The sequence below is a fragment of the Adelges cooleyi genome, unplaced genomic scaffold (assembly GCF_023614345.1).
Source record: "Adelges cooleyi isolate 19-005CV unplaced genomic scaffold, UGA_ACOO_1.1 ACOO_flye_CR_arks_rails_tigmint_CR_PRNA_108, whole genome shotgun sequence".
Lineage (NCBI taxonomy): Eukaryota > Metazoa > Arthropoda > Insecta > Hemiptera > Adelgidae > Adelges > Adelges cooleyi.
In genome coordinates, this window is record NW_026095761.1 from 4634879 (window position 1) to 4652402 (window position 17524).

Genomic DNA, 17524 nt, shown 5'->3' on the forward strand with positions numbered 1-17524 from the left:
CTTATTTCAATAATAACTTCAATAACTTATGGCAGTACAATTTTTTAAAGTCATCTGATAATAAACCGAACAAGGTATTTTTATTGTAAAAGAGTAACTTTTACTTGATTTTTTTTTTTATAGATTTAGTAATATACATATTATTTTGTACAAATTTATAAATTATAATAGTTTATAATTTAGACTATGTGTGGATTTCAGCAATATGTTTAGCGAAATCTAAATGTCGAGACCAATAATGGTACCAGGATAGACGACAGGAAGGCGAGTAAGTTAATGTGGTTGCCTATTCGATGAAAATTCAGGGACACTAATATTAGATTAGTCATTTGGTTTGTTGTGTACAATGGTCGGAAATGAGCTTACAGGTTTTAATAACACACATTATTTTACAATAACATTTTTTTTTTATTAAATTTTATATTTTACCAACATTATTCATTTGTCACTTTGTACATTTTCCAGACTAAGGTATTCCCATTTACTTATTTGTGTGTCTAGTTATTAAAAAAGTCCAATATTTTTTTTCTATAACACAAATTTACGTTTGCATACATAACGAAATGTCATAACATTTTCTCTACGACCTGACTGTTGACTCGTTTGTGTGTATTTGAAATGAACAATTTTTTTTTTCAAATAAAAACAACGGTGTACCCGAGAAAAAAAATTGTTCCCCGTAAAATCTTTTTACAATTTATTTGAACGATGAATGTTTTTCTCGAAAATTTTGATATTTAAACTTGTTTTTGCAAAATAAAAATAAAAATACTTAAATTCAATTTTTAATATTTTTTAGGGACGAAAAATACATATTTATAGGATAAACCTAATAGCCGACCTTCCTTTTTGATACACTCTGTCAACTCTTTATAATATGCGATAGCTACATTCCGAACACAATAAAACAAATATTAATTTTATGTACCTACCTATACACAATTGTAAAAACAATAATATTATCGGCAGAGTTACACACAAAGGTGTCGTTGCGATAACCTCAAAGCTGCTAATTTGTTTGTGAAATGTGAGATTACAATGTTATTCTAGATAGATACACACAAAGACGGTGCAAATATTCGTTTCGTATCACACGTATATTTTATCAAGAAATTTGATTTCCGTACTGCTATTTTATGTGATACAAATTATAGTTAAGCAGTAAAAAAATAAATGAAATGTATCCAACTAACTAGAAATAATAACTATATACATGGTCCAGGTAAGTACATGTCAAAAAAAATATATATTTATTTATACATGCATGTATTTACATATATTACATTTACAAGGAACTCTTTTCGACCACAGTCCAGCGAGACTTGTGTGTCGGTTTTGAAACATGATTATTTTTCATTGTTTTACCATTTAGATAGCACCAAATAAAGACAATCGGTCGCGTGGGTAGTGACTTAAGTATAACAAAAAAATCCATATATTAAGTAGGATTGAGAGCGGTCAGTTTTTAGATAATAAAAAAAGGCTTACTTTTTAGCGCATTTTATGTCGGAAACAGATTTTGTTGTGTAAAAAAATTGCGTTTTAATGTGGAAAACCTTTTTAATTTATATAATTAAAAAAAAAAACTTGATTTTTATCTTCGATGCGATAAATGAAAATCGGTTTCCAACATAACCCAGCAAGGACACAGAATAAATGAAACAATAAATTTATTAATCAAAAAATTAAATTAAACGTTTCATTTAATCTGTGGTAATGATGCCAGCAAATTCATATAGTTTTATACAAAATCGAAATTGGACCTGCCAGATTCACACAATTTTGTGACAGTGAGAGCATTTTTTTTACCACCAAAATGGCTTTTACACATGTAAGAAATAACTGTACATGTGTATGTTAAAAATGATATCTTGATGATATCCAAATAAAGCTAAGAAGCTAAGAAGGGTTTTAAGAAAAACCCGGCTGCCACTTTCAATCCCCTGAAATATTATCGAAATACCGCATTCGAATGGAAAGTCGCGTTGGATTGCCTAAGTAGCTCATTTTTGAAATTGACAAAATATGGAAAACGGAATATGCCGGTTCCGGTCAACGGAAGTAGTCGGTGGAACTGATGTTGGGCACGTTTTGCCATATTTTCCGGTCGTGGTGAATCATGGCCACGACCGGTTCCAACGAATCTTCGAAGTGGTTCCGAACCGGCGATAATCCGCTGCAACCGTCGACCACGTCGTATTGGAACCCGGAGTCGCCCGACCATCTCTTGTGGGTAGGAAGCGCCGCAGATATTTCCAACGAATCCGGCGTCATGTGTAAAGTCCTGTTTGTTCACCGAAAAAAAAAAACAAAAAATTCGTGAGATTTCGAGCCAAAGATAGAAATTTGCATAAAAGCACTATAACGTTTTCAGGCTTTGTTATAAATATAATACATAAATCGAGTACCTAGACATAAGTATGGTAAACAAATCGAAATTATTGGATTATTTCATTATCAATGTTATACTATAATTTAATATCAGCATTTAGAATTTAGCGTGACACTAAAGATAACTCTCAAACATTCTACACATTTTCTCAGTAGACCCTCGGTCTAAGATAAATATTATCGTGTTAAAAAGCATGTTCATATTTTCTAAACGTCATGTGGGACACGTTTGGTTATATGGTGCATAAATCCCGAACAAAACGACTCACTCGTACAACAAACTGGGCTCCAACGAATCCATGTGGATATCCGTGTTGTCCGCATATCTGGTGCACTTGCTCGGCTGTTGCACGGGAGATGCTATACTCATCCGCCGGAAATGTTCGATGAGTTCACCGTGAAAAATGGGCACGTCGTATATCACTTCTTCGGCGTTCTGAAACATCAAAAACAAATGATTATACCTTGGGAATCTGCGTACAGGACGATTTATTAAGTCAGGACAATACAGTAAATCACTCTTAAAATAATAATTGTCATCTTGTATTTGTTCTTATTGAGGGACACTCTAGTAAACTGTCGAAATAAAATCCAACTTGGCGTTTTTGAACACTAAAATTCGCTTAAATTTGTACATAAGAAAAATAACACCGGCTTGTCTTATCATTCGGCCCTCTAGAGCCGGGCAGGACCACTGAACTCAATTTATAGAACGCGTATTGCCTATAGTCGTTCCATAAATTGGTTCCCCAAATAACTGCCTCCCAGTTCGGGACATTTTTCTATCTGAATACGCGTTCCATATAACCTGAGTTCAGTGGTTAGAATTCAAGTACAACAAGTTACAACTTACAATACGACATTTTTAACGATATGAAGTACACCCACCTGTTTGTAAACGTGCAAACCGTCGGCCATTAGACGTTTTTCGACTTGCACGTTCTGGTCGTCGATTCGTGTGAATTTTTTTTTTATCGGCAACGGAGGTGGTCGTCCGTCGTCTTCCGTTCCGGCGGTGGTTGGTTCGTTTGATGATTTCAACCGGAAATCCGATTCGGAAGAATCTGTCTCGAGGCTCATGTGTATGTCGGGCTTTTCCATTACTATTTTTCTAATGGGTAGTTCTTCCGGTTCGGAAGTGCCGCCGGAGTCGCAGACTTCGGTTGGCCCGAGGTCGGGATGAGAACCGTGAAATTCTTCAGTCTCTTCTACGCGTGTAATACCTAAATGAAAAATAAAATGGTCCACTAAATGGCAGATCTTATGGTTTTTTTTTTGGAATTGGTATTTAAACATTATAATTTGTTTTTTTCTTGAAATAATAGATTTGTGGCCTGTGGGTTAACTTCTCTCGCTCTATACACCTCAATTATTATAGATTTAGAGTAAAGGAGTATAATATATTGATAACAGTTAAAAATTGACTAGTTCTTGCTGTACACTTGTTGCACAATATACACCACTATAATATTTACATTTTGAAGAAAACAAAAATCTCTATTTTAAAGTGTTACAAAAAATTTGACAAAACATGTATAATCAGCAAGTCTGGTGACAACGATGCAATGGCATAGTGTGTGAATAGGAAGGCTCTCAGCAGTGCCACCTGACCAGAAAATCGAAATACTTACAATTTTGTATTATACCGCTAAACAATTTATAAGGAAAGTTATATTTTTCAGTTTTTGCTTCGATATTTTTTTTATTATGTATAAAAAACTGAACTTTAAACATTTTCTCTTGTAATACATATTTGTTTCATGTTACTATAAATATATGTAGTTGTGTTGTTTGACTAAATAAATTATTCGAAATGAGACTGGTTGAACCTCGGAGCAATAACAAGGTGAACACGACCTATCGGTTCTCATTGAGTAATATTCTGCAAGTCTGTCCCTAATGACGTCATTTGTTCTCCGTAAACGACGTCATATTCGTAACATGCATTCCAGGTTTTAATTATTATAATAATATATACATTAGGTATACAAAAGTCATTAGAATTTCCCGGCAACAGTTAATCGCAACGGGTAATACACAAAATTGATAATTATAATTTTAAAATTGAATAACTCATATTCTAATGGTTTCGCGGATTTGTAGTTTATTCATAGATGATCAGCCAACTATAATGTAATGGTAGGTTTGTAAATTGTGTGTGTGTTTGTGTAATGTGTCTAACGACTCGAGTGAGCAGGCGATGTCAAGAGGTCAAACTAAAACTCGAAGAATGTCCTGGTAAGGAAAATAAATAGGAGAAGACCCCTTTCTAAGGGTGAAGATTTTGTGACACAAAAATGGGGAAAGTGACGAGTGTGAATGAGGTAATGATTAGATGACGCTGAAGGGTAACTGATAAGATTTGTTTGATAGGAGACAGAAAATAAACTGGTCGTAAGACGTGTTTTGTGAACCAATGTCTTTGGTTCAATGGAAAGATTAAAGAATTTTGTTTCATCCTAGCAATTACCTGAACTATGAACGGTCATTAGTCGCACACAACTTTATTAGTTTCTTAAACCGTACACTTGAACTAGTCACATTATGCTATAGGTACAATAAAAGTTTATGGAACTAATAGAGTTTTGTGCTATCGTGCAAAATGTTTGTAAGGGTTATACAGTAAGTACGGAAGTAATAAATATATGGCCGTTAAGCCTAAATAGGTCACCCTAGACGGTATGGGGTGGACACAGTCAAAGATGATCGTTTAAGTCAAAAGTGCACTCGGGGAATGAAAATAGAAGGTAGAGTGGTTAGAGGCAGAGATATTTAATCCAACTTAAAGCTCTAGAAGAAGAGAGTTCGACTTACCTGCATTGTACTTGTGCTTGATGCCGTACACCTCAATGTAGTCGTAATCGTCCGAGTCGGAGTCTTCGTGGTCGTGTTTCTGGGTAAACGGAATGGACCTACTCATTCTCTTGGAAACGGCATCCGTGCGTTTCTTTACCGACCGGATAATGTTTTCCGGCGTGGCGGATAACTCTTGACAACTGCGCGACTTAGCTGCAACCGTCACCGGCAACACCGAGTCTGCACAATGGTCTTGGGGCTTAAAATATATGCTTTCGTAGGACAAACTTCTCGACCGACACGACTCTTTGTCACTGCCTCCACCGGCCACTTCGACCGTCATCCCCCGGGGCTCTCTGTAGAAGCTGACCCGGTTATCCGACTCGGCCTTCCTCAGGACCCGCCTCGAACCAGCCGCACGAAGCCCGTTCTTGTTGCTCAGCTCAAAGTAAATATCATCGAATGACTCTTTCAGCGTTCTGCCGTACTTGGCTTGGTTAATCGCCATGCCGTTGGATTCCACCGACAATCGACACTGTCTTTCCACCACCGACACCCTGTTCCTGGGCCGCACGCACGATTGGTTACAGCTATTCCTGGCGTCCTGTAGCATCGTCAACCACGCTTCTTGGTTACTTTTAGATTTAGTTCTCTGAAAAATAAAACGCGATTCGTCATTGCAGTGTGACCTATCAGCTGGACGAGGGCCTGTTGAAAGTTCGCGTGACGCTTTTGGAACTGAAATGGGAAGGGGATGGTGATGAGGGAAAATCGATTATTCCCTGATAAGAGAATCGACTGATCATAAATCATGCTCATGGTCCAAAGTCTTTGTTCAAGAAAAAGATGAACAATTTTAATTTTTCCACTACACGGAAAACATAGAATCGTAGATGTGTTTTTTTCTCCTCTCCTCTCCCCTCCCATAATTTTCCTTTTCCTTCACTTTCATTTTTCGGTGTCGCGATAACGCTTATTTTAGATTAACCATCAGTCGCTAAAGACAGCCATTATCAGCTGTCTCACTTTTCTTTTTTTTCAACTTCCCTCTCTTCTGCTTCCCTCACTTACACTTTTTTATTTTCCCTTTCCTCATTTTACTAGACGTCTAACCTTACTTGACCTAATCTAACCTTCCCGTGTCGCGATCATACTAATTATAGTTAACCCCAGTCCAAAAATATGTCCACGTTACAAGTGATGTGTAAAAGTTGATACTAAGAGATAGGCGGTGACTTTAACCTTTTTAAATTAGGGTATTTGCCATCGTGTTGTTCCCTATACTTTGCTGCAATAAGTCACGATGATGTTATACGTTTCAATTAAGCGTATTACCCACTTATTCAGGTGACTGCGACGAGTGCAGCATATAGGCAGAAGGTAAACCGGCGCAATGGTTATGAGGGTACAAATATATGAAAATCTTTGGTAATCTAAAGTTAGTAATTTTCAATAATCTCTGATTTTCTTTAGAAATCTCTTGTAATCTGTTGTATGCAATAATTGGACATCATTAGGTGTTATGGCTGGGGTCGGTTGAAAATTTGAGTGATGCTTTTATGACACTTTGGGAAAGAAAAGGGCGGACTATTGATTGGTGGGATGAGGTGAAGAATGGTCTGGTGACGAGGGAAAATTGTTAATTCCTGAATAGCTGATAAAATATGATTAATATGAGACAGAAAATCAGCTGATCGTAAGACATGTTCACGTTACAATGCCTTTCCTTCAAGAGAAAAATTGAATACTTTTTTTATCCCAGCAACTACCTTAGCACAAAACCGTATATTTGAACTAGTTACAATGCTATACAATAAAAGTTTATGAAACCAATAGTTTTGTGCGATCTAGTAATATATTGTAATAAAAAAATTAAAACGAGGACATCGCCTAAATATTTAAATAAGCCCAAGCAAGAATATTTGTTTCTAGACTTTTTATTATGATTGGTATAAACTTAAACAAGAATTCTGATAATGTTGAATATAATAATAATAATATATATAATTTTTATTAATGACATGGTTTAACAACTTATATTCTGGCCACTTGAGATCTTTTAATTTATTTTTATGAATAAAACTAATTGGGATTTACTGTAAAATATTAACATATAATGAAATAATTATACTGAAATTCCGATCAATATTTACTGCTGTCCCAATTAGATAATTACCGATGGAATAAACGCGTTCGACAATTTTATGTTGACATATTTTATAGTGAAATACAAAACGGAATTAAATAATTCAAATTAACATTAGTAATAAAAATAAGATGTACCGTTCCACAGGTTATAAAATTAATAATAGTTTTATAGCAAAATATAGATTCTTTTTTTTTTTAAATTATAATTAGTAAATACTAAACAAAACGATTTATTTTTAATTATTTTTACTTATTTTGTACAACACAGTTTTGGAACGAGAACCAAAACATACAACTAATTTTTGGAATGCTATTTCACTGGATCTGAAAATAGCCTCAACTTTTCTCTAGGAAATCTAGTTTGAATAATTTTCCAAAATTATGACTGTTATAATTCAGAAGTAATCTCAAAATTAGTTTTAGTTATTAATGTTGGAGTTTTTAGGGTTTTAAAGAGATTTCCTATTGTTGTTTTGTATAAATTAGAGAAATTCCGAGAGGAGATTTTGATTGGGTGAAACATTTTTTTTTTTTAATTAGATGTAATTGGGTTATTGTTCAAAAAACAACTTCTGCTTTTGTTGTTAATTCAAACAAATTGAGTTGTACAATATGTATGTTATTGAAAACATTTTATTATGGTTATTTTTATTTAAAACATTTTTTTTTGTTTTGGTCAATATTTTGACCAAGTAAAAAATTGGTACTCACAAATACGATAATTTGAGATCTAGTGACGATTTGTATCTGACACGGGCCGCGTGGGGTGATGGATAGGACTAGGCCCATGTTGACCGAACCTCTGCAAGGCGACAAATGATGCGAATATTCCAGCTGAGTTTTGAAGTACAACAAGAGTTTTCCCTCGAGTACACACCATCTTTTTTTCCAACGACGAACGCCGACTACTCGCTAAAAAAAAATAATAATTAAAACGTCAAAAAATAAAGCACGTGTACTTTATTAAAAATAAATTATTCGTAATTTAACGATGAGAGGGGTAGGGGGTTAAAAAAAATTCTGTGTGAGAACTAATTAAAAGTAATTAAATAATTAATAATTAGTATTTAAATAATTAAATAATTATAAAAAAAAAAAATTATAATAACGGTGTGACCTACCATTCTACCCTTTTTTTCTAAATAACCGGCCATTTTAATTATCAGTTGTTTGTCCGGCTTCTTATCGATGTCGAGCACCATAGTGTTGGTATTATCTGAAACCACCACAATAAAAAAAACCATAATAGTATAATAATGCAAATAAAAACTGTATTTGAAATAAAATTAATTAAATAAGTCGTTGCGGTTATATTGAACGTTATTTTTATTTACCGGTAAATAATTTAGCAAAAACAAACATGACGAAATCAAAACGGCGGCCATGTACACTGTAAGACCTTCGGTCAACAACTAAAGTGAATAAGTCATAATATTATTACAGACTGTGTCTATAAATTTTTATTAGAGATCAGAAACCGCCCGACTATGCGTGTAAGGTTCAGCGTGTGACGTGTCGCTGTGGCGTCAAATGAAACTGTGCGACCTTCCGGTTAGGTATGGCGAAAATATAAAGGACCGAATCCCTCCAAATAGGTCAGACCGGATTCAAACCTAAAATTGGCGCCTCTTTGAGCAACCGCACCCATGTTATACTTCAAAATAATATTGTTATACCATTAGACCGGGTTTAAAAAACACGGTTTTGGTAGATTTTCAAAATGGGCCGCAAAAAGAATAAAAATATAAGTCGACTTGAAGGAGATTGAAAGCGGTCCTTACATCTGGACGTTTAAGACCAAAGTTGTACTAGTTGTGTGGTTGCTTTATACTAGGTTATATCGGAAACTATTTATTTTTGTCTTTTTAGATGTAATGTAATTGCGTTTATGTTATGAAAAAGTCATGAAAAAGTATTCACGTGTAGTTTATTATAATTAAAAAAAGAAAACTGAATTTTTGTAAATAAAAATAGAGTTTCACATGACCCAGTAAAGAGGTGAAAAAATTCTTATCTTTTTATAGAACTGAAATTGGACCAGCCAATGTCACACAGCATAATTACTCCTTCCCATTTAACATTTTCGGGGGGGGGGGATTGCTAATTAATTTTTGAGAAATGTATTAAATTTATTCGAATTTATTCGGAATAATATTAAAGCTTCGAAAATACTGAATTATGATTTTTTTGGGGGAAAAATGCAAAAAAACTTTAACTGTTTTATTGAACCTCCTCTGCGCTCTTAGTTCGAATGGGTTTTTTTGTTACCGATTTTTGTTAGGTCTGATCTTAGTAGAACTTTTCCTTAACTGTAAAAAACTATTGTTATACTGTCTGCGTTAACTGAATTGGCAAAATTAAGTGCTTTGAGAAACGTTCAAATTAAAATTTTGTGGCGAAATTATGAGTGGACTTTTTTTTTTGTTCATATGCAGTCGGTTAAAATACTTAGACCTCTGAAAATTTGTACAAACCATTTCTAAAAGAACAGGTCTAATATACCATAGTGTATTCGTCGTTCTGTTTCCAGTGTAATGGAATCCAAACAAGCCTAAACGATTTTTTAATTGAACGATTTCCGGTTTTAATTGCGTACAACAATTACGCATTTATTTCTAATCATTAGATAAGTAATAACATACTATCGTTTTGTACGATAACCATTATTTTGTTGCCCATTTTTACCAATGACGTTGAATATATATATATATTTATGAGTTATGACCATCCAATAGGAAACGTTAATTTAAAAGCTTCCCTGTCGTTTTTATTGATGCACATGTCCGCGCCCAACAAACTCTACCGAACGCTTTACAATTGTCTATAATTGTTTAAAAACAACAGGAACTGAGTTTATATTATCGTTTTGTATAAATCGTCAAGCAGCCAAAATCTCACATAATCTAGTACAGAGATGCAAAATTATTTTTAAAAAAATGTTAATTAAAAACATATTATTCCTCCTTATTTTCAGAACTAGAATATTAATCATAGTATTATTAAAAATAAAAAACAAATATATTAGTAATATTTAGTAATTATAATGGAAACATACTTGGTTTCCCGCCAAAATATGATTACATTTTTTTTTTTACGATAAATTTTAAAGTATTACAACAATTGTTGTAAAATTTTATAATTTAGAAGTATATTTTTGCATCGTCAGTTATGTATCGTTACAGATAAAATACAAATTACCAAATGTTTTACTAATATTATTGAAAACGTTTAATGTTTTCCTATAAAAATTATGACAACGGCAAAAATTAGTTTAAAGTAATTTTTTGATATTTTAAAAATGTGTTTTATTAATAGGTTTAGGACCTACCTAACTAGAAAAACATAATTAAAAATACAGTTTGAATGAGTTGAAGCTTTCACGGGTTGAAAAAACACGTGGATGGTTTTCGGATATAACCGTATCCATTGACACGGATATATCCGAAAATCATCCACGTGATCAAAATTCGGTTTTAATGTGTTGGTTAAAACGTAAGAAAAAATAGTAACTTTTAAGTCTCAAAGAAAAATCTGTTTTTTTGTATCCTTGTTACCTTGCTAAAGATTAGCCAAAATATTTAATTAATATCATACGAACTTTGTGAAAATCATTTTTATCACATTATCAGTGTATCTGAAGAATATAAATATATTTTTTTTCTTGTGCGGAAGTCGACTTATTATGTTAAGCCTTTTTAACCGTTTTAAGTGTACCCATCTGATTGCAAACGAACACTAGGATATTTCTGTAATGATTTTTTTCGAATTTCACTCATCAAATCATATTATAACGTTATAATGCAATGCACATGATATGCATGCATCGTTTGTGCTATCCGTTTTCCTTTTTTTGTCTTCAATTAATTACGGTCTGTTTACCACACGCTCACACATGAACCCGCGCAATGTACAGGGTGGTTCGTTTAACGCAGGACACTCAATTTTTATGAAAACGATTTCAAATTAGTAGTTTTTTTAATTTTTAAAGACATTTCAGCTTAGGTTATTTTACAGTATTACGCGGTATTCGAATTTCTTTTTATTTTAGTAGAGTTCTTTCAATCAACTTTTAAAATTTAAACGTTAGCGTTTGTATTTTATTACATTTTTAACCTAAAAATGATTTGCTGAACATTTTTACTGGTCCATAACCAGTTTTGTGTAATTCATTTTAAAGTAGTTATTCATAGTCAGTCAAAATTTTCACAAAGTTATTCTCAATATAGAACAACATTAATAAAATATAAACGTTACTTTTTTTTTTAAAGTCATCAGAGCTCTGGAAAAATCTCTAAACACATTTAAATATCTAGTAATTTTATGATATTAAAAAATAACACAAACAAACGCTTTTTTCAAAAAGAAAGTAACTACAAAATCTCAATTATTTCAAGAGATGTTTGGTGTAATTACGTTTAATGGCTCACCCTGTATACGGCATATGTTTTATTATTCTAATAATAATAAAAATAACGTTATAGCCAATTCCTCATCTCGAGCAGCGCATAATATAATATACTACACGGCGATTAGCGTTAGTAATAGAGTCAGTCAATATAACGTTAGTTTTTTGTTTTTTACATGTCTTCACCCAAAAAATGGAGAAAGGAATTACTGTGATGATATGACTAGATTTTTGGAACCACTGTTTTCAGCAGACAAAATTAGGGGTAAACGGCCCTCCCGGGTAGAACTCTGTATTATTTTTAAACTTAAAGTCTCGTTTTACCACCAGCACCGAACTACGTGTCATCGCTGAATTTCGTACAGTTTATATTAATAACTAAATAATATGTTTTTTTATTAACTGGTGAACAAATCTTTAGGTTTACCGACGTGCTGTGCGATCAAAACAACAATTTCTAACAGTCGGATTATAAAAAAATAAAAAAATGTCATGACAATTTTGAATAAATAAAAAAATATTTATTGTTCGAGTTATAAAAATAGGTGCAACACTCAATACTATCCTAACCTAACCCATCTTTATTATTTTTTTTTTTTGTCAAACCCGGTGAGGGGCTTGAAACTTAACGTAACCTAATTATATTATTTTAATTACTGACAGCGCAAGATATTTCAATTAGAAGGGGGGGGGACTAATTTAAAACTTCATTAAAAGAGCACATATTTATTTGAACAAATACCTAATTTTAGAGTTGTATCCGTTTAAAACTATAGGCTGGATTGTTTTCCATGTTGTTTTAAAAATAATTCTAAAACGTTTTATTGAATTCCCGGATTTTGAAATCATTACATTCCTCGGGCTCTTGTTGTAAAATTTCGATTGAAAATCTATGTTGCCAGGGTTTTTGGTTTTGAAAAAATATTTTCCTAACCACTTTCTCCGTAAGAACACAGTGTAATGCAAAAAAAAAATCATGCTTTATTGCGTAAAAATTGCACACATAATATAAATAGCTGTAACGTCGAGACGATTAACCGTTTTGTACACATAACTTTTGCAACTAATACACGTTTAAGTATAATTACTTACATTATGCTATCGAATGCCGCATACCTACGCAATAATCTAGACCTAACGACAATTATGATTGTTGATTAAGTACAAAAACATTTAAACGATTAACCGTGTTCAACAGGTTGGCGTCACGCGGTGACAGAACTCGCTCGATATGTGTGACTTTATCTTGTATGGGAATATTACTATTACCACCGGTAACCGGAGTAAGTACATAAGTTACACGTTAAGCTGCTACCCATGTATTTGTCGAGTACATGTGAAAAAAACAAAATACTTTCTAAACAAACTGACCGGTCTGGTCGAAACGGGAGATAAAGAAACTTTGCCCGATCGCCGATCCCGTGTCCATATTTATACTTGAAAAGGTACCTGACCCGCAAACGGCTTTAACCAATATTAAATCCGAGTACGTAACGTCACCGTCGGTTCTCTATTATTATTACTCGTTAATTACTATTAAGGAAGAACGCGATACTTTTAACAGTAGGCCTACTGCAGGGTGATTCATTAAGGACAAGACGCTAGTTTTCTCTTGCAATAATTGCAATGTCGTAGCTTTTATTTTTAGAGACACTTTAGTTTTTATTATTTTACACTATTATACAATATTATTCTAATTTGTTCTGTTTGCGATTCATAAGGCCTTCGGAAAGCCAAACATAACTGGAGTAAGTCAAGCTGGCTGGGCCACGTACTAAAGTCTAACACGATCACAATAGAAGTCCTGATTGGAAACCACAAGCGAAGGGTTTACATTTATCCTTAGGTGAACCCAAACAACGATGATCTGATAAAGTCGCAAAGGATTTAACTACACTAGGAGTGGAGAATTTCCAAGAAATAGCGTTGGATAGAACGAAATGAATGGAAGGAAATGTGTGATTCTGCAATGGGCTAAATGACCTTTTAAGAGCTGAAGAAAAAAATAAAGATTCTATTTTGTACAATTTAAATTTGTTTCTAGAGCTTTATCTACATACATAAAAATGAATGTTTGGATGTCCTTTATGCGTCATTAAAACAATATCACACTCTACCTAATTTTAAACTTTAATAGCTTTAAATGAATTTTCTAAAACTGATTATCGTCCAGTCAACATTTTCAGCATGCTATTCTTAATTACTAATGTTAGATAATATATTAAAAATCAACGCTAAATTTAATACAAATTTAAAAAAAAAAAATATATTTTTTAGCTTTGTTATAAAGTTTAAAATTTACCTGAATTTTAAACAAAAATAACTTTGTAAGTAATTATTTAAAGCTGGTTTTAAAAAGTCTAATATATTGATTGAGTCGTAGTGAACCTTGTAACATTGCGGTTTAAGACAATAGGCATTTACACGTGCATTTAATTGTATTGCATGGATATTTTATTATTGTTAACTTTTTCATCGTTGGTCGTACGATTTGCTGAAAATAAAGAGTCACGAATGTCCGGAGAGAAGAGTAGAATCTCTCGACCGAAACATTTGATTTATAACAATGCTTATAACAATAATAATTTATTACATTCTAATTATCTAACAATCTAGTTAGCATCTTTCATGTGAACACCACACTGCGGTACGCCAACCGGAAATGGCTAAATATACAAAAACGAGATAAGTTGCAAAAAAAAAAACAATTATTATCCAATAAATAAAAATAGACAAAAATGACTAACAAAAAAAAAACAAAACATGTCGAACAAAATATATTTTACACATGATTAGTATTTCATTGGGAAACGATGATAATCAAATAATAACTGAATTATTTTAACCGACAATATACAGGAAAAACGCCAATCTATTGATTGGCTTCGGGTCAAATACAATATATTATTTTATATAATATGATGTGTACAACTAAATTTGAAACCGTTGTTTTTCTCAAACTTCCTGTAAATGGTTAAATTTAATAGGTTATTGATCCGAAATTGCTGCGGGAACATAGAACACAATTTATGTAATATAAATATTTTATTAAATGCCAGTCCCGAAAGTAGTAACTATTGTTTATACCGTTTAAAAAAAAAGAAAGTAAAAAATTATTCGTAGTAATAAAAAGAAAAAAAAATCTGTTTTTATGGAGTCAACCTAAGCGGCATGCTTAGTAAATCTTCTAAAAACTAATAACTTCGAGAAAACAATATTACTATCCGTTAACTACCTGAAAGTTGTATTAGATGCACAAGTGTTCACTTGACGAATGACAATAATGACCAGTTACCTAAAAACATTAAACTATGTACACCGATTTTAGTCGACTATGCTTTTATAACACACTGACCGTTTTTAACTTTCTATGGGCAATGACCGGTCTTGATGTATCGTTGTACTGAACTTTATTGCGATTGGTAATCATTAAATTCAAAGTTTTAAAACGTAGGTATTTGATTAATTGGAAGCAAAATATAAATGTATTTACATTGTCCATACTTAAGTACCACTTAAAGTTTGATAAATGCTCGTTTAATTAGAGAAATTAAGTTGAGAAAAAAAATCTATATGTTACTGTTTTTTAATGACATATTTTTGTGTAAATATATATTTATTTGACGTATAAATAGGTACTATTATAATATATTAACATAGGTTTTAACATAATCGTTTTCGAAAATTAGTAAAGATAAGAGAAGTATTAAAGATGAAATTTTGAAGGGTTAAAATCTCCTAGAAAATGATTATTATTCTTGTGTTTTTAATATTCAACAAATACAAAATAGTGGAAAAATCACTTAAAATCAAGTACAAACTACAATGTACTTATAATTTGGTTTGGCTATTTTGTTTTTCAGATATTTCATAAAAGTGTCAAGTTTTCTCGAAAAGTAATGGCCGTTTATGTATATAAATATTTTCAAATTTAAAATTCAAATGAAATTAATTTAGCAAATCATTAAAATTCTGTTAATATTTATGAATTAATTTTGTTTTAAATGTAAGGCCAATTTTGTTATTTTTAACTTAATTAAAAAATTAAAAAATTCGACCCTTCTAAAGTAAAAGGGTAGAACAATACGTCAAATTAAAATTAATTATATCTTTTTTTTTTATAATCTAGTATATATTATACATGTACAATTTAGCGTTTAATACGTTCACACTAAAATAATTAGTAATACAAAATAAAATTGGGCTGAATTAAATTACTATTTATAGTTAACTAATTTTTACTTGCATACATTTGCCATTTTTCTTTGGACGAGTTAATAATATTTTCGTTTGAATTACTAAAATATTTCATACCTAATTGATAGTATGCTGTATGTTCTTGTTAAAAACTGATAAATTCATATTTTGAATTTTACAAACGATATTTGGTTTAGTGCAAAATTTGTAAGAAATACTATACCAGCTACTTACAAGTCTGTACTGAAACATGATCTCTACAAACGTAAAGTATAGATTAAAGTCGATAAATCGACTTAACGGAAAAGTCGGTGTGAACGAACGAATATTATGCGCAAGCATTGCCGCGTTAACTCTAAGTAATGATAATTAATTTTGAACGGTGTAAAATTTAGAATAAAAAAAATCTATCGTCGATTTGTGAACGTAGTAGAACATAAAAAAACTGTAAATATAATGTAAGTTCGATGCAAAATTTAGTAGTTACAGTGTAAGATGTTTGTAGACAAACATCCCACTATCCTCAAATTGTATATGATGTTCATTGTATAGGTAATTTATAATTAATAATCTTAAATTAAATTTTTAAAATTGTCGGTTACTTTATTTAAAAAAAAAAAAAAGTATAAATATAAATTATATAAACTTTTACCGTCATTTAACAATATATTGTCAACTAATCAAGTGTCAAAAGGACGAAAAAGATTTCTTTAATAATAATTATACAGTAGTTCAAAATGAAAATGATATTTTTAGCAACTAAAATTCTCACGGATAACGTTCGATAATTCTATTGGACATCTTATTTGTAAATTGATAAAAGATTATGACATAACAAACACAGTAAAGACAAAGGTCTCGTTGATTAATTCTGCATGAAAAAAAAACTTGACATCTTTTGGTACCGACCGCTTAGAATTGTTGAACTAATTTTTTATTTTTATTTTATAGAAGCTTCGGGCTTAATTAATTTGACTACGAGGTACTTACCTACTTAATTTTGTTTTCTCGAAAAAAAAAACAACAACAAAATAATGATAAATAAATAAAAACGACGTTAGCGAATTAGGTCTAAACAGTTAGTCGGAACGTACACACATGTAGCACACACAACCGCTAATGGTTTACTATGCAAACCTGTATGGCAACGCACGATGATGCCCACGGATCCATACAGATCTGCGCTCTGCCGGAACGCTGTTTCGCGTCCGCCGGGCTTTCAGTTAAAACAAGTGATCCCATACACGTTGTGTGATTACCACACATGTAATTTCCTTAGGTTGCCGCCAAACGAAATACGGGAGGGAAAAAAATTCAGACAAAAACAAAAAAAAAATGTACAAACTTAAACAATATATTAAGATATAAAGCGTGGTCTGCGATAGGACACTCGCGCTTCCTGTTTTATAAATAATTTTGCAATTTTTGTAGTTTTTGTTTTTAGAGAAATTTTATTAATTTACATAAGTATTTTATAAGACTAAAAATGTAAAAAAAATCATCCCTTCCGCTTCAAAATCGAGAAAAATACCTATACAAATGTACATACTTCCTAACTTTAAATATAAAGTGCTCTATTTTTCAAAA

The 17524-nt window shown here is 32.0% G+C and overlaps 1 protein-coding gene across 3 annotated transcripts; it reads right to left on the reverse strand.

Moving 5' to 3' along the window:
- Positions 1-1078: 1078 nt before the first annotated feature.
- Positions 1079-17126, reverse strand: LOC126838137 (uncharacterized). Of its 3 annotated transcripts, none has more exons than XM_050572312.1 (7): positions 16932-17126; positions 8457-8551; positions 8047-8247; positions 5206-5839; positions 3280-3614; positions 2661-2827; positions 1079-2284 (listed from the first exon to the last, which is right to left on the reverse strand). In XM_050572312.1, the coding sequence occupies exons 2-7, from the start codon at positions 8535-8537 to the stop codon at positions 2053-2055; spliced, it is 1650 nt and encodes a 549-aa protein (XP_050428269.1). In that variant the 5' UTR covers positions 8538-8551; positions 16932-17126; the 3' UTR covers positions 1079-2052. The 3 variants fall into 3 exon arrangements, with proteins under 3 accessions (XP_050428269.1, XP_050428263.1, XP_050428255.1); XM_050572306.1 differs by having other exon boundaries at positions 16928-17125; XM_050572298.1 differs by lacking the exon at positions 16932-17126 and adding an exon at positions 8670-9080.
- Between the last annotated feature and the right edge of the window lie 398 nt (positions 17127-17524).